Source organism: Sitophilus oryzae, unplaced genomic scaffold (genome assembly GCF_002938485.1).
Source record: "Sitophilus oryzae breed Bouriz unplaced genomic scaffold, Soryzae_2.0 scaffold_1167_pilon_pilon, whole genome shotgun sequence".
NCBI classification, from domain to species: domain Eukaryota; kingdom Metazoa; phylum Arthropoda; class Insecta; order Coleoptera; family Curculionidae; genus Sitophilus; species Sitophilus oryzae.
This window is the reverse complement of record NW_022145801.1, coordinates 1,864,838-1,892,374: the sequence shown is the minus strand read 5'-3', so window position 1 is coordinate 1,892,374 and position 27,537 is coordinate 1,864,838. Positions and strand designations below refer to the sequence as shown.

At 31.1% G+C, this 27,537-nt stretch overlaps 1 protein-coding gene across 3 annotated transcripts in view; it reads left to right on the top strand.

Annotated features, from left to right (window-relative positions):
* The window catches only part of LOC115888569, a 147,437-nt gene that overhangs the window by 93,636 nt on the left and 26,264 nt on the right, over positions 1-27,537 (top strand). For all 3 annotated transcript variants that reach the window (XM_030908332.1, XM_030908340.1, XM_030908349.1), the window contains 2 exons: positions 1,796-1,982; positions 11,523-11,618. In XM_030908332.1, the coding sequence (XP_030764192.1) occupies positions 1,796-1,982; positions 11,523-11,618 (283 nt within the window). The remainder of the gene's footprint in view (positions 1-1,795; positions 1,983-11,522; positions 11,619-27,537) is intronic.

The following is a 27,537-nucleotide window of genomic DNA, read 5'->3' as shown; positions in this document are numbered from 1 at the left end:
ACACTGAAGATGTTTTCTAGATAATCTACATCTATTCTTATACTACTTACCAAAGTACTATATAATATATAGTACTAAATATAATATATAGTACAAAAAATATATTTTTCTTGGTTTGTTCGTGTCACATTGACTAATTCATTTCAGGAAAATCTGTAACTATTATCTCTACAATTTATACTTATTACAACAAATTAAACTAAAATTCAAATTTTGTCCTTAATTTGCTTAACAGACAAGAAATTTTGATAATTATTACTTTTTGTCATGGCAACTATGATGTTGTAGCGTAATTTTATTAAAAATATGGGTAAAAATAGAAAAAAATTGTAATAAATCGCAAAGTATCAAAAATAGGTATATGACATACTTAATAAAAGTTGAAGAGTTTTGTAAAATCTATCAGAAAATATGATAATATATAGGGTGTACCATTTAAAAAATTTGGAATTTCTTAATTTTAAGTAGTTGAAATTCATAAATATATTTTGAACACATAGGTCTTTTTCTATATCTCTATAAAATTCTTCTACCAAATTTTAGTTCTCCAACTTCAGAAACAATACCATCACTGACAATTTTTTATCACACTGCGATCTCACATTTGTTAAAATAAATTTAAATATTACAAAAACTATTAATTTTAGGTATAAAACATTATATACAAAAAAGTTATGGAATTTTACGCAGAATCTAAAAATAAAATAAAAAATAGGGTGTTCCGCTTAAAAAAACATGTTATATTCGCCACACTTTTTTGAAGCAACCCTGTATACTCTATAATAATTTTAAAATGTGTATCTTAACCGTCCCTATAACTTTTATATTTGATATTTTTTTGTAAACCTCGAAACAAATGAGATAATGGACTTTACTCTATCGTTGACTCACCCAGTACATCAATAAACAAATAAATATCCCATAATAACGTACGCTTAAAATAATCTTCATAATGGACTAGTTTTTGCCAATATGTAAAAAGTAAAATAATCTATAAAACAAATAAATCAATTATTACTAAAATATTAGTTATTAAATTAAAAATAAAACGTAAAAATCTTTAAAAAATTATATAATAAATATATTGTTTGTCATTTTTAAATTAAGATTCATTTCATAAATCCATCACAATCTGGCAGCGCTGTCACCATCGCTTGTCACTCAAAATTGATCACGTTCATTGGAAATTGTTTTGCGATTACCATATTGTCAATCACGTCACAAAATTAATACCGTATGATCGAAAAAAAATGGCGTCCAGTTGGCTGGGAAATGACGATCGATGACATTTCCCATATAAATTTACATATAAAATGACAGCGATCTTCATTTCCCAGCCAACTGGACGCCGTTTTTTCTCGATCATACGGTAGTTTTGTGACGTTCGAAAAAAAAGAATTTTCTGGAAATAGATTTCTGTGTCTGGAAAGTTCTATCCTTTTTGATCTTTCTATAATTGGTGTTATTTTGTGACAAGTTTTTCAGTTAATCTTGAGTAAATGACGTCTAGAGATTGACCTCGCCAAAATTATCATCGATTGTCATTCCCCAGCCGTCCTTGACACCGTTTTTTTATTATACGATATAAATAACATGCTTTAAAGTAGTCGGCATGACGATATTTGTTTTATTGAGGAAGATCTACACTATATCGCTGGCAGTTACTTCCTTACGACCGATATTTTACAGAGATATTTTGTAGTGGAATCGATAGGGAGCGAATTTTATGAACGTATCATCTTTCGCAAATGCAGCGAGTTTATGTACTTTTGGTAAATAAATATCCGTTTTGCAGGGACTACGCCAGATACCAAGTGTCAAAAGCTAATGGACTGTTCGACACGCTGTTGTGCTCGGCGAAAGATTATCTCGTCGAGAAAGATTATCGCCGGATAGCGACGTCGCCGTTTCAAGTGATTTATCGGGGAAAGTTAACCAGTACCGAACAGGGGATTTTCCAGTCGGGAGATGGGTTTATTACGGTAAATATGACAGCAATTATTAACGTTAAATTAGTACTACAAATTGTACTTTGCACGGTGCAAAGATGAAACTCTATAGAGTATTAATTTAACTAGTTTTTCGAAAATTAAAGATAAAACTATTTTTTACTTTTAGAAGATAAGCGTATGTATCTACTATACAGGGTGTCCCATTTTGGTAGAAATCATACGGTATCTCCGTTATTCGTGAAGATAGAATGGTGCGGTTCGCACAAACGTGCCACTTTTTTGTCAAACGGAAGATGCCGAAAACAAAATTTTCATAGCCCTCTTCGTTTTTGAGCTACAGGGTCTTTTTGAAAATTTTGCAATTTGGGACACCCCTTGCATCTTTGTTATTGTAAAACGTATCTAGACGGTGAAAACAGTTTATTGTAGAACTTTTTACGTAGAATAAAGTGGCGTAGTCTGTAAGATATGAACTAAAGTTATGTTTTCTTAAATGGAACACCCTGTGTATTTATAAATTATATGATCTGGCTTGCCATAAGCTTCTCAAAAATATATATTACTCGATATTTGTTTTCACTATTTACTGCAATATTTGAAAAAATATATTTAAAGATCATGTTTATTAGTAGGCCATGATTGATAATAAAAGAAATTAAAAGTAGAGTATCTGGCTCTAATTTTATTTTGAGAGCCACTAATAATTTCTTTATTTATTAGGGAAACTTAACTCACTACCGCTATTTGTAAATCTTAGAAGCTATCATATCGGAACTTCTAAATATTCCATTAGCAAATTTACGTGAAATATACTTTCAGCTAGATGTTTTTCCCCTCACAACTTAACTTACAACGAAAATATTAGAATTTTGTTAAATTATAATTTATCATATCAATGAATTCGAACAAATGGACCAATATGATGGTCTTCCTGATTCCCGGATTTGTCCGTTCTCGATTTCTGATTTTAGGGATTTTTGAAATATGAAATATATCGTGGCAACTAATACAATGTCGAACACCTAAAAAATGCTTTAATAATGCTAGCTAATAATGCAAGCTGTTAGATATTTGCAAACCCATTCCGTTATAAAAAAGATTCAGAGGTAACAGTTCAAAAGTAAAATATATCAATTCCCAATAAAATTTTAATATGTGTATGACTATTTTTGTAAATACCATTTTGATTTTTTGTTATTTATCACGGCCTACTAATAAAGAAAATGATATATTTTAAATATTGCAGTAAATAGTGAAAATAAACATAGAGTGATATATATTTTTGAGAATGTGTTGTATAAATCATATGGTTTATAAATATACGGGGTGTTCCATTTGAAAAAACATAAATTTATTTCATATTTCCAAAAATTTTTTTTTCGTAGTTAAACAGACTACGCCACTGTATTCTACATAAAAAGTTCTACAAGAATCAGTTTTCACCTTCTCGATATCATCCATAATAACGGAGACACGGGGGCTGTCCCTAATTGCAAAATTTTCGAAAAGACCCTGTAGCTCAGAAACGAAGAGGGCTATGAAAATTTTGTTGACAGCATCTTTCGTTTGACAAAAAAGTGGCACAGGTTTGTGCAAACCGCATCCTTCTATCTTCATTGATAATGGACGCAGATACCGTATGATATCAACTAAAATGGGACACCCTGTACACTATAGATTATACCAAATAAACTTTTAGTCACGTGATTACGCTTGACCGGCACAGCATTGCCTACGTTTACATATTTTCTCTTAATGAAAATATTTTAGAGAAAGAAATGAATTAATTATAAATATATAAACAGTTATTATTTACATCAATAAAACTCACACGTCCTTAACAGCACTTAAAGCACATAAAATATTCGAATAAAGTTGTGATGAGTTTTTTGCAACGGCTATTAAGCTGCTTCGGCATCTTGAACACTTCGCACTACAAGCGGTACTAAAAAGAAGAATTTTCGACTGCAACGTCTAAAAGAATTTAAGCGTAAAGTATTACAACACAGTTCAGTCAAACCAAAAACTCGTAATATAAAACAAAAGTGAAAAAAAGAATTAAAATATTAGAATATAAATAAATAAAATTGGCAACTTGACAATTTTTACAGCAGAGCTACCACCTGAACCCCCAGCGCGAAATTTAAATCGCCTACCGCCAAATATGTCTATAGTTGGCAACAACGAATTTAATAATCGTGCCCTTGATGACGTAACTAAAAGTTTATTTGGTATTGATAGTACTTTAACAATTTTGATTGCGCAATATGAGTATCATATACAATACAATTATGATTGAAAAATTAGTACTTTTACAAATTGTTATAAAGTATTAATTTAACTAATCTTTCGTAAATTAAAAATAATAAAATTATATTTTGCTTCTAAAAGATAAGCGTATGCCGGGTGCGTCTCAAAAGTGGCTCACCCCTATAACTTTTTTATTGTTTTATATAAAAAAACGAGATTTGGTATGTTAGTATATGACATAAATTAGGATTGACTGATATATTCAATTGTTTTCGGCCACTTTCTGTTTCACTGGAAATGACTACAACTTTTGATTTTTAAATGGCACCCTCGGTATTTTTTACTTTATTTTATAGAAAATGACATTCTGAATAGAATGACATATCATATGTCAAATTTTGACAATTTCGCATATGGTTTATTTGAAATTATAATAACTTGCGGTTCGTAACGAAAAATTGACTCGAAATACCAAGTGTGTTGTATCAAATTATTCGTAAAAAAATGCTTTTTCCAAATATGCTAATGAGCCACCCTCGTTCCATTTGAAAAAATTGAGATATCATTAAAAATACGATTTGACCATTTTCTAACCGACCAGGAGAAGACACTAAAAACATTAGACGATCAAATCTATTTTTCCAAGGCTCCTTGATTAAGAATTGGTGTTTTTAACATAGCCATGGCACTCTAGATTGAAATTTAAAATACAATTTTTTATTAAGTGAGAATGTCAAAAGTTGACATATGATATGTCATTCTATTCAGAATGTAATTTTCTATCGAATAAAGTAAAAAAATACCGAGGGTGCCATTTAAAATTCAAAATTGTAGTCATTTCCGGGGAAACAGGAAGTGACCAAAAAGAATTGAATACGTCAATCAATCCTAATTTTTGTCATATACTAACATACCAAATCTCGTTTTTTTATCTAAAAAAAATAAAAAAAGTCATAGGGGTGAGCCACTTTTGAGACGCGCCCGTTATAATATATATTATACAGTAATATATCAATTATCATAATAATTTGGTTTGTGTTTAGAATATGAGTATCATATCCAATAAAATTATAATTGGAAAATTAATATTTCTATTTTTATTTTAAGTTTTATTAACATTGATGTTTTTATTATGTAAAGTAATAAATTTGTAAGTAATTTTTTTCCGATATAAAAAAATATATTCAGAGATTCAGTGGTAACAGTTCAAAAGCAAAATATATCAATCCCAAATAAAATTTTAATGTGTTTAACTATTTTAGTAAATACCATTTTTATTTTTTTGTTATTTACCACGGCCTACTAATAAGAAATTGATATATTTTAAATATTGCAGTAAATAGTGAAAATAAATATAGAGTGATATATATTTTTGAGAAGATCAGCAAGACGGGTCATATGATTTATAAATATACAGGGCGTTAACATTTGAAAAAACATAACTTTATATTTTTTTCGTAGAAAAACAGACTACACCACTGTATTCTACGTAAAAAGTTCTACAAGCATTAGTTTACACCGATATCCTCCATAATAATGGAGATGCAGGGGCTCTCTCAAATTGCAAATTTTTCGAAAAGATCCTATAGCTCAGAAACGAAGAGGGCTATGGAAAATTTGTTTACAGCATCTTCCGTTTGACAAAAAAGTGGTGCTGCTTTTTGCAAACCGCATCCTCCAATCTTTACCAATAACGGAGAACCCTGTACACATGAAATATTAGATGAATGCTGAAATATACCTAATATGCAAATAAAAAGAAATATACAGGGTTGTTCTCCACATACGACACGGAGTATTGTAGCTAAACGATTAGATTTTTACAAATTGTAAGTTTTGGGTTCGTTGAAGGACTATTAGAGCTACAATTTAAAAATATTTTTTCGATTTTTAAGATCCAAATTCAAAGAAGTCCCAAATAAATAAAAAATATCAAAGTTGTATTTTTTTATATGGAACACCCTGTATATTATTGCATTTTTAGTTTCTACGATTAAAATAAAGGTAAATTTGATTAAGGTTTATTACACTTAAACCTTACCGTTTTTGAAATATTTTCAATTTTACGAAATTGCAGTATAAATTTTAAGGCTTAATTTCTCCGAGGATATCAAAGTTTTTAATACTAAATATTTACTGAAGTTTATTTATTGATCAGTTATTGTGTTGCAATAATAAAAATTATACTACCTTATACAGAGTGTCTAAAATTTTTTTTTAAATAATTACTAGCTTTAAACGGCGAAGAATAAACCTTAATCAAATTTACCTTTATTTTAATCGTAGAAACTAAAAATGTAATAATATATAGGGTGTTCCATTTAAAAAAATACAACTTTGATATTTTTTATTTATTTATGACACTCTGTATCTTGTAAAAATATTTTTAAATTGTAGCTTTAATAGTCCTTCAACGAACCCAAAACTTACAATTTGTAAAAATCTATCCGTTTAGCTACAATACTCCGTGTCGTATGTGGTGAACAACCCTGTATAAGAATCGGTACACCGGAACAGTGATAAAACAACATACGATATGTTTTTTTTATTCCATTTAAAAAGATACATTTTAGTAAAAAAATGAAGCCTAAAATAATATCTCATCTTTCAGTTTTAATTGAATATTATTTTACCCTATAAATTTTCGCAATTTTTATCAAAAATTAAAAAAATCAACGTGATATATTGTACCAACAATATAAACAACAATTTACTGAAAAATATAATTATTATTGAATTTAACGTCGTCCCTATTTATTAGATTATTCCAGTTTATTGAATAACACGCTGTTATTGCTTTTCAAAATATTTATTCGCTAACGAACTGGATACAGATCGATGTTGTAACGATATTTTACATTTAATATTGACATAAAATATATATTTAATTAATAATGTATGGGCTATCGCTTTTTTGATTTTAATGAACATAACATAAATAAGAATTAAAAACTAATCAGCTCGATTAAGCTTAACCGGCACAGAGTTGCCCTCTTTTACATATTTTCTTTTAATCAAAATATATCAGGAAACAAAAATAAATTAATTATAAATATATAAACAGTTATTATTTACATCAAAAAAACTCACCTTCTTAACAGCACTTAAGGGACATAGCGGGCCGTTACTATCGCTTTCCCGTTCAAAATATTCTATGAAAGTTGCGATGAGTTTTTTACGGCTATTAAGCTATCTTGTTTACTTCATACTTCTGAAAGGTTCTAAAAAGAACAATGTTCGACTGCAAGGTCTGCTAGTAAACATTTTTAAGCCTAAAGTATTACAACACTATTTATTCAAACAAAAAACTCATAATACAAAATTAAAGTTTCAAAATGAATGACAATGTCAGGAAATAAATAAATAAATGCGGCAACTTGACATTTTTTACAGCAGAGCTGCCACGTGAATCCCTAGCGGGAAATTTAAATTCCAGTTAGTCAGCCCATCGCCGAATATGTCCATGGATGGCAAAAATGAATTTAAAAATCGCGCCCTCGATTGCGTAACTAAAAGTTTAATTGATATCAAATATACAGAAAGTTTGAAGTTTTTTGGTTCAACTATATTTTAGTAATAATTGTTATCAGGTAGTAATTGTTAATTTTGAAGTTTAACTTGGATATAACGTCATTTTAACAGAACGTCAACGGTTTTCATTGACGTATCTGTTAAAAAAAAACTAAAGTGCTTACTACTAAAAAAGTACTAACTAGTGTTAATTTTTGACAACTTTTATGTCAATTTTAGGTAAATCACGTTTTTTTATTCTTTTATTTTTTTTTAACTTTTTCTTTTTACTAATAGTTTTATTTTATGTTTACAATTAAAGCTATTAATTAATAATATAATTATTTTTCTGCTTTAGAACGTAACATCATTTGAATGTTACGTTATTTTTAAATTATTTTGGATTCTGAAGAAACGGAAACTATTATATAAAAAATATTTTACTTATTGACCTTTCCAAGGTAAATATGTATCTACTAGCACAGATTAGGTATCCTATAAGTATACAGATAAAAATCTTGGTACGAAAATTGTTTTTTATGACGATGTGCAAACGAGTAAAATTTCCTGTTGGCAAAAATAAACTCGCGTAAAATAACAATAAACAGCGTAATAGAGAAATATTGCTAAACCGAATAGCGTGCATGGACGTTAATAAGGCCAGGTGTTATTTCCTTTACGTGAGGTGGTATTAACTCTCTTCATTTATAGGTATCGGGTCGGAATGAATTCTGTTCTCGTCGCGTCCGCTATTTAAACTTAACCTAACTTTGAATTTAAAACTTTGAAATTGTTTTGTTTAATAGGTATTTTAAAACTAAAGGACTAAAGTGCTTATTTCCAATGCTTTATTGTTCAACGTCTGCCAGGGGGTTTAGAGCAACAAGCAACAAATTCTCTTAGAAGGGCTAAGTCGTCATCTGCTGTAAACTTAAGCCTCTTTATAGGTTCTTTAATATTGGAAGAGGTGGAATCCATATTTTGGGCCATATTTATTTAATTAAAACTAATCCCAGCTACTTAAATATCAAATTACCTAATAAAACTAAAGTAATAATTCAAAACAATTCAAATATAATCTAAAATAAAAGATCTCGCCGGCCGGCCCCGGTTGTCAAATACCCGCACATGCCCATTTAAGCAATTTTTAAACGTTATCAGAGGTTATTTAGAAAGAGCGCTTATAACAAGGAGCGCTTGGTGTAATTGATCCGCAAATTACGTCAGGCGATAACGTTATTAGCGGGTGTTGCGTTAAAAATTGACTCGCGCATCTAGTAACCGTGATAAGGTACGCGTAAATACTGCAACTATTCGTTTTCCGATATCTCTCTAATAACTGTGCCGGTCAGGCGCTGTGCACAATTTTAGAGGCCATAAGTGGGCGTGCTATGTGCGCAAACTAGTAACCTAACTAGTGCCCAATTCTGAAAATTGGAACCACGAAAAACAATAAAGAAAAAACAAAGTTTATAATCTGTATAATATGTGCTACTAGTTGAAGCCTGGCGCATCCGCCACATCAGGAAAAAAATACTTTTAATTTTTTTGTTTAATTAAATGAAAAACAAAAAATCCGGCGACGACAGTTTTTAGAAGAGCCAATTAGCTATCTTTTAGTAATAAAAGCAACTTTCCAAAGCGAGTCGTTACTTCAGTAGAGACGACACAGATAAACATTAGCATTTTATATATGTAGATATATAATAAGCGGTCAGGACCATATAATATAATTTATTATCTATATACGGCGTGAGTCTTAAATAAGTGCAAATTTTTTGGAAACTGTTTTAATTTTTAATTAAAAAACATAATATCTTGATAATATAGCAACATAGGTAGTAGATTAAATTTAGAAGAAAGAAAAATCTGAAAAGATCCAATAGTTCTCAAAATTTAAGCGAAAAAAAAATCTTTTTTTAGTCTCCCCGAAGGCCTACTCCACTAGGTAAATTAAAAACTTTAACTTATCGGCACAAGACCGACGGACCTGGCTCATTGATGTCAAAGTCGATCGTGTCTGCTGGACTGGGCTCATCAGGGTGGTCTCGCAATTCGTCCAACTCTTCATCTTCAGCCGCCAGAGGGATATCTACAGGCAAGTCCAACTCCTCTTCATGGGATTCGTCGAGTGACACTTCAGTGACGTTGTCACAGGATTTCCCATTGCAGTATCCACAAATCATTGAACATTTTAATCCTGCTTTTCTGCATCCGCAGGCTTTACCACTGTTGTTGGTTTTGCATTTACAGGATAAAAATGCCAATAGGGATTTTGGAGCTGGATCTGTCAACGTTGTGACTGGAGTAATGCCTATTTTTGTTTTCTTCCAACCTCATTCTTCGGCATCTTTGGTACAGCCAGACCAATGCTGACCCTGGTGGTAAGTTAGCAATGAATGTTGTCGTGCTGCTGCTCTAGTCGGTGGTAAAGATGCTAAATTAAATTTACTTTTGGTAACGGATTTGACGAAACACTGGTATCGATATTTATCCAAATTTAGGTTCTCGTTTGTCTTTGCAAGAGAGCAAGAAGAAATTTCTCACCTACAATAGCAACTTACTTAGAGGTTGTACCAAAGATGCCGAAGAATGGGGTTGGAAGAAAACAAAAACAGGCATTACTCCAGTCACAACATTGAAAGATCCAGCTCCAAAATCCCTATTGGCATTTTTATCCTGTAAATGCAAAACCAACAACTGTGGTAAAGCCTGCGGATGCAGAAAAGCAGGATTAAAATGTTCAATGATTTGTGGATACTGCAACGGGAAATCCTGTGACAACGTCACTGAAGTGTCACTCGACGAATCCCATGAAGAGGAGTTGGACTTGCCTGTAGATATCCCTCTGGCGGCTGAAGATGAAGAGTTGGACGAATTGAGAGACCACCCTGATGAGCCCAGTACAGCAGACACGATCGACTTTGACATCAATGAGCCAGGTCCGTCGGGCTTGTGCAGATAAGTTAGTTTTTAATTTACCTAGTGAAGTAGGCCTTCTGGGAGACGTTGCGTTAAACAAACGCGCCATGTACTATACCTCTTGGGTGGTGTGGAAAGTACACATTTTCAATAATTAAAATTAATTATTCATAAATTAATGAACGAATTAATAATACGCCACTGTTTCATGACAAAATTGAAGAAACTAAACTAAAACTAGTTTTAGTGTACCCTAATCGACATTTGATTTCGGAAAATCGAGTATATATCATACTTTACGCAAAATTGTAAAATTTCCAGGGATTTTATGCCTAAACGGTTGACTTTAGCGAAAATTTTCATAAAACCTTTTTTATAGGAAATGTTATTCTCTTTAATGTTTTTTTTTCTTTTTTATAAGAAATGTTATGCTCTTTTCAAATTTTTGCAAAAAACGCATAGTTTTCGAGATATTTACAAAACACCGATTTTGGGTGCTATCTTGGCAAGATGGCGGCGCCGACGGCAAGTCTGGAAATGTGCATTTTGTGAATTTTAATGCTGGATACCCAAATCGTTAATCCTACAAAGTTTCAAAACTTCCGGACTTTTTTCCAAGCGGGCCCCTTTTTTGATCCCCAGTGACTGAACTATTGGACTTTTTTTTGGATTGAAAAATGGCGAAGAGAAAATATGTCTCTTTTATCGAGATCTACCAGCCCTGAAATATTTCCACTTATTTAACACTCACCCTGTATATCTATTAAAGAAAAAAAAATTAAAAGGTTTTACTAAAAGTGTTTTAAAAATTAATTATCCTAGTATCACTACCACAAAAGTAGGACAAGGTTTAACAAAATTTGAACAATATCTAATAATTTGTTACAGGACCTTTCCACTTTAAGTCGATTATCCGATTTAAGTTTGTTCGAAGACGAGCACCAGTTCCACGTTTACGGCACTTTGGGATTAAGGGATTTTAAGGTAAGTTTTTTAGTGGGTTTTTGTCCACTTATTCTGAATTATTTACGTACTAGTTTAGAAAAATGCCAAAGTTTTTCGGATACGCTGTGGTATAAAATGTTTTCCACTTAGAATACTTGAGGAAGTTTGAGTTTCTTTAATAAAGTGTTTTAGTGGGAGTATGAAATGTATCTTATAGATACAGGAAAAAAGTAAAACTTTCGATTTTTTTGAAACGAAAGTCTGGTTTCTCATTTTTTCTTTCAAATTAAATTTTAGAATGTGTATTTTTTTACTGTTTTATTTTTTATTAATTTATGCAATATTATCGAGAAAAAAAACCGGCGCCTGAGATAGCTTGAAAATGAAGATCGCTGTCGTTTTATATGGGGAATACCAGAGATCGTTATTTCCAAACCATCTGGGCGTCGTTTTTTTATTATACGGTATATTCATTTCATATTCTAAAAAGTAAGCGTTTATAGAACAGGAGGTATTACTTTTAGTAATAATATACCGTAATCAAGAATATGAAAAAAGCTTTTTTAATCATTAGAAATCGCCAGACAAATAAATAAAAGAAGGCGTTCTATATAGGGAAACAACAAGGGAGATATAATGCTTTACACAAAGAATAACATATACATTAAAGATTACTGGGGAGTATAAGAAAATATTGATGCTTAAAAATCTTTTGTTGTGGTTAGGAAAAAAGAAAAAGTATCCCCTTTTTTAAAATAAAATTCTGCTCATCCATTTTACTTATTACTTAAAGAATACCCAAGCAGCATTTGGACGTCGGGACAACGTTGTGTCACGCGACCAAACGTCGGGGCGCAACGTCGGCACAACCTCGTGCCAACTCTAGTCTGCACTAATTTGGAGAATAATTTTTGGGTCGAAACGACGTTGGATACCTACGTTGGCTAGCAGCCTAATTTAGTACAAACTGCAACGTTGTTTAAAATCCTAATTCACAGAAATACAAAACTATAATAATATGGCGTCTAAGTCGCGTTTTATCCTAAATTGGGATAATTATAGTAAAAATATTATTTTTATGATTTAGTTAGAGACATATGCCAGATGGCAGTAAAGGAAAACAAAACAAAAGTATTTAGGTGTGGAGGATGTTTGAAGATCATAATTATTGAAACACTTTAACCAACTCTGTAACTCGTTACCCAAAGCAAAAAAGTTAAACGCAAACAACTTTATTGATAAATGTATTGTTTCTACTTTGAAAAATACTAATGGGCCTTAAAATCAAAGATGTTTTAAAAAATTTCTTGAAATTTTCTTTTTTTGAGAAAATTTGAGAAATGAGAATATTTTATTCGCAGTCGAAAAAACATTGTTTCCGCATGTTGTTTAGGGTCAAATATTTCAAGTTAATGTATTCAAAAAGCAGGAATTGCTATTTTAGGAACGAAACATTTTGTTATTCAACAACATGGCGGCTTTCACTTTGTTGTTTTGGAGATTAAGATGGAGTAGTCGCATACTGGACTAATAAAGTCGCAGTTCAGCCTTAACAGGTAGTATACTAGTCGCAAGATTGCCTAATTTAGTCATCCTAGAGGCTAGCAGACTGCTTGTGCCGCCCTCTATATTCTAAATAAACGAGGGAGTGGATAAAGTATCGGTAATATATCGATGTATATTTAAATTTAGTTTTATATGTGCCTTTCTTACGTCCCATTTTAATTTTTTTTATAGAAACAAAAATAGCACTGAACTGTCTGACTGATGAACAGAACAATGAAGTGAAAATTTAAGATTTAAGGTTATGGTTCAATACAGTTGCAAAAAGGTAGTGGCTTGGCGTCCTACCAACTTAAGAATAAGGAAATCTAAATAACGTTGGAATTAGTAAAACAGACGACGTTTGCATAACGTTGGAATAGGTCCTGAAAGTGACGTCGGAAAACTCTTTATTGCCCAATATTGTAACTACGTTGTCCGAATCACCTAAAGATCACTTAAGCAAAAAAGGTTACAAGACAACGTTTATTCGACGTCGCAGAAGCTTTTACTTTGTTGTAGTACTAGTTCAACGTTGGCACAACGTTACAACAACGTTTATATTTATTTTAATACCCAAGGTACGGAGCTAACTATTTTTTGTAACTAATCCAACGTTGTGTTTAGTAAACATGTGGTCGCAAGTCGTGAAAATGCTACTTGGGTATTTACTTACTATAAAGACAAAAAATAGTAAAATCGGAGATATTGTGGAGTATATTGTCACTCTTTTGAATAGTGCAAGCATAGCTTATTCAGTATCAGCTGGTAACGAAAAAATGCAAAAGAACGCTGGTTATTTGTCAATATTTACATAAAAAATAATAACCTTTAACTTGACAAGAATTTGACAAGTTTCAAAAATCTTAAGTCGAGTTCATACGCATGTGCGTCATCGTTCCGTCACTCCAGTAATATTGAAATAGGATCTGTCATTTTTTAAATAAACCAATAAGACTGGTTAAAAACAACAAGATACGACGCATGGAGGATTTATACAGTATGTTCCCCGATTGTCTTTACAAGAGGAAAAAAAAAACTTTTTTATTATTGACATTTTGAGGAAAATGCGTTCTTCATAAAAATTTTTGCTTGTTTCAAAATGAATAATCCTGTTTACACTTTTCCACATTTTCATACCGTTTTAGAGAAAATTTAAAAAAAAACATGAGAATACAGTTGAATTTTTTTCTAAAAATCAAAACGCGTTTCTATGGTAATATAATTTCGTATTCATTCTTTGATAGATTGCTATTGTAGTTCAGTCATTGGGGATTTTTGCTTGGAAAAAAGTCCGGAAGTTTTGCAACTTTGCAGGTTTATAGGTTTTGGGGTCCCTAACTAAAATCCGTAAAATGCACATTTCCAGATTTGCCGCCGGCGCCGCCATCTTGCCAAGATGATACCCAAAATCGGTATTTTGAGAATATCTCGAAAACTATGTGTTTTTCGCGAAAATTTGAGGAGAGCAAAATTAAAGAGAATAAATTTCCTATAAAAAAGGTTTTATGAAAATTTTCGCTTAAGTCAACCGTTTAGGCACAAAATCCCTGGAAATTTTACAATTTTGCGTAAAATATGATATATTATGTATAGTCGATTTTCCGAAATCAAATGTCGATTAGGGTTCACTAAAACTAGTTTTAGTTTAGTTTCTTCAATTTTGTCATGAAACAGTGGCGTATCCCGGCACTTCCGGACCCCTTTTTTGATCCCCAATGATTGAACTATTGATAGACTTTTAATTTGTCATATTTTTTGCTGTTTTAAAATGTTTAAGAAGCACAAAATTTATTTAATTCAATGCTACGGAAAGAATGATAATAGTTATAGAGGAAAATGTGATACTTGAACAACAGCAAAACATATGACGTTAATCAAAATTAATAATAACCATCTATCAAAGAATGAAATCGAATTGATATTACCAAAAAATTCAACCATATTTTTATTTTTATTTTAATTTTCTCTAAAACTGTATAGAATTTTTTTTTATCAAGAATACATCTTTCTCAATATGACAATAATAAAAAATCCCCCTGTAAAGAAAATCCGCGGACATACTGTTAATATACCCATTAATAATGAACTTAAGAAACTTTTTTAGTGAAATAAATGTATTGGTATGGGCGTCATCTGCCTTTTTTCTGTCAACGTCTGTCGAAAACTTCCCTGTGCCGTAAATCCGAGTATATGTAGAATTTACTTAATTCCTTTTTATACCAAATAAATTGGGACCTACAGTATCTAAATCTGCATTTAAGTCCACATAAAAAGTCAGTTTTATCCTAAGCCTATCAAATATTTAGATAAATACATATGGTCTAGTTACAGATAGACCTTATGTAAATTAACTAGTCCTTTTACAAACTGATAAGTCGTTTGTAAAAAAAGCGAGCTGCTTACACATATGGACTAAAATCTTCAGTCCATTTACATATGGGCTAATTCTTTTATAGATTAGCTATTATGTTAAAAACCATATACAGGGTGTCCCAGAAATAAGTGCAAGTATTTTAAGTGGTAGTATAATTCAACCCCAGAAACGCCTATGAGGTTTTTTTCGCAGAAAAAAATGAAAATTCGGAATTTTTTGAATTTTTTTTGTATTTTTTTTAGTTTTTATTAAAAAAAAATAATTTTTGTTAATATGGCAAGATAGGTAGTAGATTAAATTTACAAGAAAGAAAATTCAGAAAAAAATCCAGTGGTTCTCAAAATTTTCGGCAAAAAATATTTTTTTTTTGAAATTTTCAAAGTAAAATATCTCCGTTATTTTGGACTTATTTGAAAAACGATAAAGAGAAAATATGTTTCTTTTATCGAGATCTACCACCCCTTAAAATACTTACAGTTATTTCTGGGACATCCTGTATATCGTTATGGGATTTTTCCTATTATGGTAATTCTTCAGTAAAGAAAATGGGCAAATACTACAATTAGCTCTCAACTTACAAAAAATATCCAAATATAATGCAAGAATTAAACAATAATAAATATGTCTATAAAAAAATGAGGACATTAAATTAGGACAAAATTACTATTTGATGGGAGTTATATGTATAAATAAGTGTTATTTCATTGTAATTAAATACTGAATGCCTATTTTACATTATGTCACATATAAAAGCGAACTGCACGGTTCGAAGCAGACTTTTCACTCTCTGTACTTTGTCGAGAACGTTTGTAACAATAAAATCGTTTTTTAAAAACAACTCTGTTAATTCAGACCTCAAAACTGGCGCAGTCGGTAGGATTTCGTGTATTCCCTTTCGAGTGTCACATGCAGTGGTAAATCGGGAAGTGCGGTTTCAACCCTTTAACGCGAAATTCGAACAAAAACTTTGTGAAGTGAAGGACAGGATAGTGCAATCGATCCGGATTAGCTGTCTAAACCTGAACGAGCAAAGAAAGTTGTCGCAAAACCACCCCGACGAAGAAAGCAGAGAGCGGAGTCCAGGAAAAGGACAGGAAAGACTTCAAAAAAGAAGTAAGTGCCTTCCTTTTTGCCCCTTTTGGTATACCTCTGTTTAAGGAAATCAGTAGGGATAGTTATAGGAGCAGTCTATCGCAGACATTAGATTAAGAAAAACAAAAAACCAAAAAAGTAAAAAAATTCTTACTAGTAAAGTAACAAAGAAAAAGTTACCTAGTACTACATTTTTATTAAGTAAAATTAATTAAAAATAAATATAAAAATAAAATAAAATTTACGCTCATAGATCGTAAATGAAAAACTAGCACGTTCATGAGTGTAGACGAGTTAGCGGACAGACTATCAAATTTAACAGTAAAACTTAATACACAAATAAATAAAATGAATGCGAGAACAAGTGCTTCAGAAAATGAAAATATGCGAACTGTAAATTGGGATATTTTTAAGTCAAAAGTACAAAATATTAAGCCCTTTGACGGAAACAGTAATACATTAAATACTTTTATATTTAAATGCGAATCACTTTTACTAAAATATGCTACCGTACCAGACGAGGATTTAAACAGCATGTTTTTGAGTGCGTACAGTCCAAATTAGTGGGAAAAGCCGAAATAATGATAGGAAACAGATTGGAATTAGACAATTGGTCAAAATTAAAAGCCGCTTTAATACAATGTTTCTCAGATAGACGTGATTTAGATTGCTTAATCCAAGAATTGACGAGAACGCGACCGTTTAAAAACGAACATCTCTTAAGTTTTGGCAGCAGATTACAACTCTTAAAAAGTAACGTAATTCAAAGAATCAGTAACGATACGTGCCTAGCGCCTCTAGAGAAAACGTGTCAGATAAGCCACTATGATAAGACCGCGTTAAATACATTTATTGCAGGTTGCAGCGGAACTTTAAGAAACAATCTTTACATTAAAAAACCGACATCCTTAGAAGATGCAATGGCGTGCGTAAATGAATTTGAAAATTTTGAAATGCTCTATGGCAGTTCTAACGAACAAAACAAGGTGTACAAAACACAAAATTTCCATCAAAAGCCAGCACAACAAAATTTCCAAAATCAAAATAATTTTTCTAACACAACAAATTTTCCACACAACAATTCTAACTATCAAAATAATAATAGACAACAATTTAATAATCAAAATCAATTTAATCACCCAAATCAATACAATCAATTCAATCAAAATGTACCTAATACAAATTTTAACCAAAAACAACCTTGGCCTTGTCAACCAATTAATATTACTCCAAGAGAAATGCCTCCAAGACGATATCCAACAAATAGAGAAGTCTTTGGACCACCTATAAATGTCTTTAAGCCAAAGCCCATTCCACCACACCAACAATCAAAACCAGAGCCTATGTCTACAACTTCAGCAAACCCATCTTTTGCTTCGAAGAAAAGGGATAGTCAAATCCAATCATATCAGAATAGACAGTATCCAATACCTTTCCAAGCAACTGGACCACCAGATTTCACCTTCCAAGAATTATTTACTAATGATTACAACGAAGATATGAATAATTATGCGTACCAAGACACAACAAATACGCATCCCTATGAACAAAACTATAATTATACCGATTATAACAATTATGACGAATACGAAAACCAATATTCTGAAGAATACCCTGTTCATAGTTTGGAAGAAGAATTTCAACAGGAACCCGAATACGAGAAAGTTGTTGAGGAACAAAAATCCTGCACAAGAGGAAATTTTCGGAAACCCAGCCAGAAAGAAGGAAAAACATGATAGAAATAAACATCTGTTCAAGTAACGCTCTTCCGTATGTAGAAATAAAACATCCTAAGTTAAAATTATTAATCGATACCGGAAGCTCGCGCTCTATTTTAAAACCATCTATTGTAGAAAACTTTTTCCCGAACTGTATCTATCAAACAACCAATATAATCAAAACAGCTATTGGTCAAAAATCAACAAAATATCAAGCTGACCTTCATTCCCGGAATTTGGAAGTAATCATAAAATTAAATTTATTTTATTTGATTTCCACGATTATTTCGATGGAGTTATAGGTTTAAAAGACTTAATAAATATGAACTTAAATATCGATTTAACTAATAAAAGATTAATAAACAATTTTGTCGAAATACCGTTCAAATATCGCCAACCGGAAGAAATAAATTTTTCTTTTTCTATAAACCCTCACGAAAAACTAATAAAAAAAGTTCCAGTTAATATTTTTCAAGGAGAAATTATAACTCGACCAAAAGAAGAGTTCGATTACAATATCAAATACAAAAAAGGCAAACAAAATCAAGCAGCCGATGCGTTATCAAGAATACCAATAAATAATCAAGAGTTAAACGCCTTAGAGACAGAATCAATCGATAATAACCCAGGAGATATTGACGAAGTAATCGAAGAATTAATAAAAAATAGAGAAAGTTTACCTGATATAGAAGAAAAAGAATTAGAAGAAATATTAGGAATAAAACCTAAACCAAAAATAATTATCCACTCAGATATACAAATAAGACCACCAAATCCTATAAAGAAAAAAGAATCAACTGATCTAGAAACACGTCATACCTCTCTAGAAGAACCAATAATAGGTCTCCCTATTTCAGAACGTTCATTAAACACTTATAAAAATCAAGTATATTCACCTACGGAGAAATCGATAATATAAAATGTAGACACGAACAAATATTCAAAAATACTCGAATATATGTAACTATATCACAACGCCGATCAACAGAAAACTTTGTAAAATTTCTCAAAGAATTTATTGACCCCAAACAAACTTATGCTATGTATTTTAAAGATCAATTAATAGCTAGAAATTTTATTATTACTTTACAAAAATTATTTAAAAATACTGCATTTAATTTTATTCAGTGTAGTAAATTTCTAAACGATATCGAAACATTAAACGAACAAAAAGAAAAACTTGAAATGTACCACACGACAAAAACTTGTCATCGCGGTATCAATGAAATGAAAAACGCTTTAACATCAAAATTTTACTGGCCAAAAATGAGCGAAGATATTGAAAACTACGTAAACAATTGTGAGACTTGTCAGAAAAATAAGTACGATCGAAGTCCACCCATCGTAAAATTTAATTTAACACCTACAACATCGAAACCTTTCGAACAAATCCATATTGATACATTTAAAATATCAAATGAGAGCTTTTTAACAATTATAGATGCTTTTTCTAGATATGGACAAGCATATCATTTAAACGCTTTAACAGGTCCTACGATAATCGAAAATCTATACACTTTTATAACCCATCACGGTTTACCTTTGAAAATAACAACCGATTGTGGAACCGAGTTCAAAAACAAGGAAGTAGAAGATTTTTGTAAACTCTATAAAATTGAGATACACTATACAACACCGAAAAATAGTACATCAAACTCACCTGTAGAGAGATTTCACTCATCTCTAATCGAACATTATAGATGTCTAAAAAGTGATCATCCAAATCTTAGTCCCAGTCAATTAATAAAACGATCTATATTAGGATATAATAATTCAATTCATAGCGTAACAAAACATACACCTTTTGAAATAATTAAAGGGCATATAAATAACACTGACCCATTCGATTTAAATGACGAAATAATAGTATCAAATTATATACAAAAACATAAAGAACAAGCTGAAGATCTTTATAGAAATATTCAAAGTATAAACGCAAGAACTAAGGAATTAATTATAACAAAACGAAATGAGAAAAGACAAGATCCACCTGAATTCCTTAAATCAGATGTAGTTTATATAAAAACGAAAGCTAGAGGAAAAGATCAACCTAAATTTAAAAAGGCAACGATCGAAAAAGAAGATCAAATTAAATTAATAACAAATAAAGGAACATATCATAAAAGCCTAGCTAGAAAACCTAAGGTAAAGAAAAAATCAAATTTTCAGGAAAACAACGATGAAGAAGATCCAGATCCTGCTGATATTCCTGGTACTTCACGCGAAGACAATTCTGTCACAGGACATCGAACTTAAAACTATAAAAAACCCTATTTTGCCTATGCAACTAGGAACCTCTAAGTTAGTTTATTCTAAGCACACATTTTTACATTATATAGATATAAACCCTATTATTAATCAATTAATTAATATAGAACAATGCTTTTCGCTTATTAAAAATCATGTAAATAAGAAAACGTTACTAACCATATGTCATATTATGGATTATCAGAAAGTACTTTATTAAGAACGCAATTCTTGATCGATTCAACACAAAATAAATTAAAGAATCTTTATCCGCACATTAGGACAAAGCGTGGATTAGTAAATATTGTAGGAAAAACCTCTAAATGGCTTTTCGGTACACTAGATTCTGAAGACGGACAAAAATATCAAAATGCTATAAATAAGCTAGAACAAAATCAAAAAGGCTTAATAAACGAAGCTAATTTACAAATTTCCTTATCGAAAAACTTAATAAATAATTATAATAAAACAATTGTTTCTCTAACTACAAATCAGCAAAAATTAGAAAAAAGTCTGAAACTATTCCAACAAACAGTTGATAAAACTATATCAAATCTAAATGCATACTTGAATTTTCAAGGCATTGTTTCGCAACTTAATCTAGACTGCCAGAGTCTGATTACTTTTCTCGATAATCTCGAAGACGCGATTATGTTTGCAAAGTTGAACGCCTTACATAACGTTATCATATCAAGCTACGAGTTAAATGAACTATTAAATTACTTAAGAAAAATTTATAAAAATAACGAAGTTCCAAATTTTAAAAATATATTAACCTATTATCAGTTATTGGGTACACAGGTAACATTTTCTGAAAATAAATTAATTTTCGCTATACACGTTCCTATAATTAGATCTAAGGAATACACCTTTTACCACCTATACCCAATTATCCTAAATCAAAATATTTTCATTCCCAAATACCCATTCCTGGCACAAGAAGACCAGTCATACCAATTTGAGGAAGAAGCATGTCCATTCCTGGAAGAAAAATACTTCTGTCAAGAAAACTTCCATGCACGAGACGAATGCACTATCCAACTACTGTCGGAAACTTCAACTGTTCAACGATCCACATCGACATAAAAGAATCCGTCATTGAACAAATCACACAAAAAAGAAGTTTTACTCTTGCCAGCCAAAGAAGAACGAATATATGCACAATGCAGAATCAATCAATACATCAATGTTAAGAAACCAACTTTAATAAATATTCCATCCGAATGCCAAGTGACCATCGATTCAAGAACATATAGAAACGATGTTCAACTAAGAGAAGGAAAACCTTTAATCCTGCCTGAGGTACAACTAGAAAATCTTGAAAAACCAAAGTCCAAATTCGAATATATTGCTCCGAAGCTATCGAAAATCAACTTCGACGATATATACGAGATAAAAGAAAAATTCAATGAACTATCACCGATCAAAGAAGACGAAGAAAGAACCTATCAACCAGTCATCTTCGATATTGCGATTATTTTCATTTGTCTAATAATTGCAATATACCTAGTGTTCAGAAAATACCCACAACTCAAGAAGTACTTTCCATGTTTAAAGAAGAAAGAAGAACAGCATGTTCCAGTCCCACAGAAGAGGACCCCCGAAAATAACTCCGTTATTTTCTTGTCTTAACAGGGGAGGAGTTATATGTATAAATAAGTGTTATTTCATTGTAATTAAATACTGAATGCCTATTTTACATTATGTCACATATAAAAGCGAACTGCACGGTTCGAAGCAGACTTTTCACTCTCTGTACTTTGTCGAGAACGTTTGTAACAATAAAATCGTTTTTTAAAAACAACTCTGTTAATTCAGACCTCAAAACTTGGGCAAATAATGTCCTTTTTTGGTTTTATTATTACCACATTATTCAAATATTACGTACAAAAATAACTTAACTTTAATAATAAATAAACAACAAACATGTACCTAATTACATGATTATTATCTACATTAAGCAAAGCTTACTAAACTCGTTTTATCGCTTAATAATTAGACTTCAAAGCGTTTACTCACTTCATAATTTCTACCGAAAAAAAATGTATTTATTTACGCTTAAATTCAACAACTTTTCCACCATTTTAAACATCAAAATGCTTTTCGATAGAATGGGTAAACATCCTACATAAGTTAGTATGAGATAAAATTTAGAGAAACAACATCGGTAAACAAAATATCTTGTATAAACCTTGACACAGTAAATTTTATTTTGTAAATATGATCAGGTAAATTTTGCAGTTTCTATTAGTAGGTAGTAGTAGTTTCCAATAGTAATTTGAACTAGTTCAATATTTTATTCTTATTTTAATTTTATTTTAAAAATGAAACAAATCAGAACAAATATTAAAAAGAAGAATATTAAAATGTAAAAATTTATGAAGAAAATAGCAGCATATAAAACTTTTGTATGCCCATATATATATATATATATATATATATATATATATATATATATATATATATATATATATATATATATATATATATATATATATATATATATATATATATATATATATATATATATATATATATATATATATATATATATATAATAATTACTTAAAAACTATTGCACTAAGACAAAATAAACTCTCATTTTGACAATATTTATTTTTGCATTTATCATAACCTTCAGCTGAAAAAACATTGATTTTACCAAGCAATGTAAACATATAACGCAAAAATAATAATCTTTCAAAAAGAGGCTTACTATTTACAGTTATAATTGCAATTAAAAGATCAAAGAGTATAATCCCCTACGATATTTCATTTATAACTAATATAATTAAATATGTATGTTGGTTCTAATTAAAATTTTGCTTGATCGACTATTTTCAATAATTCAGTTAGTTTAGTATATTTATTCATAATCTATACTAATATATAAATTCCTTAAATGACTGACTCACTGATTAATCAGGATCCTGCTCAAACCACTCAACGTAAGATGCTCAATTTTGGCATACACGTTGATTCTAGGGTGTAGAGGTTCGATAAGAAGGGATTTTTCGAAATTCCAGTTCCAAGGGGGTGATACCACCCCTCAAATATTACTATATTTTTTATTAAAAAAACGGTCAAGTTTCCGAAAAAAACGCTTAAACACGTATATTTTTTTTACATCTCTTAAGATTTTTTAAAAATGTATACAGGGTGTTTCGAAAAATCTGGTAATTGATTAATCACGATCCTGCTTAAGGCGCTTGACGTAAAAAGCTGATTTTTGGAAAACGGATTGATTAGGGTGTAGAGGTCCGATAAGGAGGGGTCTCTCGATTTTTTTTCTCATGCTAACATAAATGTGAGAAAATTTTATCCATTTTGTATGTTAATGGAAATTCTTGTTTTGTTTTATCATCACCATTACAAATGATTAATTCGACGCGAACGAAGTCGCGGGTACACGCTAGTATTTATATAAAACGATTTATAAAGGTAGTAACACACATACGGTTTAAACTGCGTCATCCAAGCCTTGAGAATTCCTCAACATGCATTGGGAATCCGTTGAAGCTGTCTGTGGCCTGTCAATACCTTGATTCGCTAGGGCTTCTATTATTGCCTTAGGATATATCGTGTTGAAAGCCTTCTCAAAATCTATAAAGAGTATGGCTAGTTGTATTCTATATGGCTAAGTTCGTATTCTTTTGTTCGGCTGATAGGCGTATGTATGTGATCAATCGCGCTGAAACCGCATCTAAAGCCTGCTTGTTCTCACGGTTTGACAGTTTTTGGTGAACAAATATTTATTGTACGTAAATATTTCTTTTCTGTACGAACAAATTTGAGTAGGAAAAGACACATTCTTAACAGATTAACAATTCTATTAAGCATTTTAGCGATCTTCTTCTTATCACGCCCTCTCCTGCCGAAGGTTGGCGATTCAAATTGCAATTGTGGCTCTGGAAACTGCAGCCCGGAAGATTTCCGCAGACTAGCGTTCAAACCATCTCCTTAAATCTTTTAACCATGAGTTCTGGCGTCTTCCTACTGATCTTTTCCCTTGCACTTTGCCCTCTATTCTGAGGCGCCGTATTTCGTATCTATCACTTCTCATCACATGACCCAGGTATTGCATTTTTCTTTCCTTGATGGTGTTCAGTATCTCTTTTTGTTTCTGCATGCTCTGGAGTACTTCATCGTTGGTGATCCTTTGTACCCATGAGATTCGCAGCACCCGTCTGTACACATATATTTCGAAGGCTTCTAATCTCTTTTCGGTCTGTGAATTTAGTGTCCAGCTCTCACATCCATAGAGTAACACTGCTATAGAGTAGCATCTGGCCATTCGAGTTCTGAGTTCCTCACTGAGGTCTCGTCTTGTAAAAAATGATTTCATACTCACGAAGATTTTTCTCGCTTACTCAATTCTTGAAAATTGCTTACTCAATTCTTTTTGGGTCGCACTGACTATTGATGTTAGCTCCTAAATACTTTATTGAGGTCACTTGTTCGATTGTTTGTCCCTTGACACGCAGGTGTGCATTTATTGGAGTCTTGGAAAAGACCAATAGTGTGGTCTTGGAGACATTGAGATGCAGTCGAAACAGCTCACTAAATTTATTTATTTTGGCGATAGATATTTATATTTTGAATTTGGTATGTAAAAAAGACGACTTATTTAATACGTCAGAGAAGAGTACGATCAAAAAGAGGACTGTCTCTTACCAAACCAAACCCTATCAGTATCATCGTCGCCATTGCTACATACGCGACTCATGAACTGACGTATAGCTTCAGTTCGTGTGTAAATCATGCATTTAAACCAAATCTTTAAGGCTTCCACTATGTACTTTTGCCTTCAGGAAAAACTGTATGTCTGGCTATCTTTAGATAAAAAGGCAGGGGTATTGAAAACGTCATTAATTTTTTTTCCATCTATTCTATGAATTACTAGCGTGTACCCGCGACTTCGTTCGCGCCGAATTAATCATTTATAATGGTGATGATAAAGCAAAGCAAGAATTTCCATTAACATACAAACTGGATAAAATTTTCTCACATTTTTGTCAGCAGGAGAAAAAACAATATGGCGATATTATTATATAACTTGGTAATATTTGAGGGGTAGTTTCATCTCATTGGAATTTGACTTTCGAAAAATCCGTTTGCCAAAAATAAGCTTTTAACGTCAAGCAGTTTAAGCAGAATCGGGGTTAATCAATTACCCAACTTTTTGGAACACCCTGTATGATTTTTTAAAAAATTTCAAAATATGTAAAAGAACAAAATAAATTATGCGGGTCCAAGCGTTCGAGAAACCCCTCCTTATCGACCCCACAGTCAATTCGTTTGCCAAAAATCAGCTTTAAACGTCAAGCAGTTTAAGCAGAATCGTGATTACATAATGGTCATATTTTATAAAACACCCTGTATAAATTGTATAACAACAAAATAAAATATACGTGTTTAAGAGTTTTTCCGAAAAACTTTCGGATCAATGACCAGATTTTTCGAAACACCCTGTATGTATTTTTTAAAAACCTTAAAATATGTAAAAAAACCAAAATAAAATACACGTTTTTAAGCGTTTTTTCGGAAACTTGACCGTTTTTTATATAAAAAATATTGTAATATTTTAGGGGTGGTTTCACCCCCTTGGAACTGGAATTTCAAAAAATCCCTTCTTATTGAACCTCTACACCCTAGAATCAACCTGTATGCCCAAATTGAGCTTCTTACGTTGAGTGGTTTGAGCAGGATCGTGATTAATCAGTGAGTCAGTCACTTAAGGATTTTATATTATATTAAAGTATAGATTAGAAAATGTGGTTCGTAATTCCTAAGATTATGAAAAAAAGTTTAAAATTTACATATCACTGCTAATTAACTTATTATAAATTTTATTTTATTGCTAATGATATTAACTTTTATTAACTGTGTCTTGTGATTATGTGGCAATAATATAGAAGAACTATATTTTCTAATAACAATTAGGTATTCGAAAATCTATGTATAAAAGTCATATAGTGTCAATAATAAATATTTTACAGAAAAAAATATCAGTAGCTTCTGAATTAGACTATACAGAGTGCGTCTGAAAAGTGGCTCACCCCCTATAACTTTTTTATTTTTTCAGATAAAGCAACGAGATTTTGTATTTTATTATATGACATAAATTAGGATTGACTGACATATTCAATTGTTTTCGGCCACTTCAGGTTTCACCGGAAATGACTACAACTTTTGGTTTTTAAATGGCACCTTCGGTATTTTTTTACTTTATTCGATAGAAAATGACACTTTGAATAGAATGACATATCATATGTCAATTTTTGACATTTTCGCATATGGTTTATTTGAAATTATAATATGCGGTTCATAACAACAATTTGACTCGAAATACCCATTGTGTGGTATCAAATTATTCGTAAAAAAATGCTTTTTCCAAATATGCTAATGAGCCACCCTCGTTCCATTTGAAAAAATTGATATATTATTAAAAATACGATTTGAGCATCTTTTATTAGGATAAGACACTAAAAATATTAGACGATCAAATCTATTTTTCCAAGGCTCCTTGCTTAAAAATTAATATTTTAAATACTGCCATGGCACTCCAGATTAAAGTTTAAAATAGACTTTGTTTTTGAGCGAATATGTCAAAAATTAACATATAATGTGTGATTCGATTCAAGGTGTCATTTTCTATGGAATAAAGTTAAAAAATACCGAGGGTTCCATTTAAAAATCAAAAGTTGTAGTCATTTCCGGTGAAACAGGAAGTGACCGAAAAGAATTGAATACATCAATCAATCCTAATTTATGTCATATACTAACATGCCAAATCTCAAAAATGTTATAGGGGTGAGCCACTTTTAAGATGCACCCGGTATATAAAAATAATTTTATTCATACAGTTCTGCATTGATTTCATATAAATAATAAATATAACGAAATAATAGGGAGATACACAAGCTATCTATTTACATTTTATTTATGGAATAAATTTATAACAGGAAATAAGTTTCCGTTG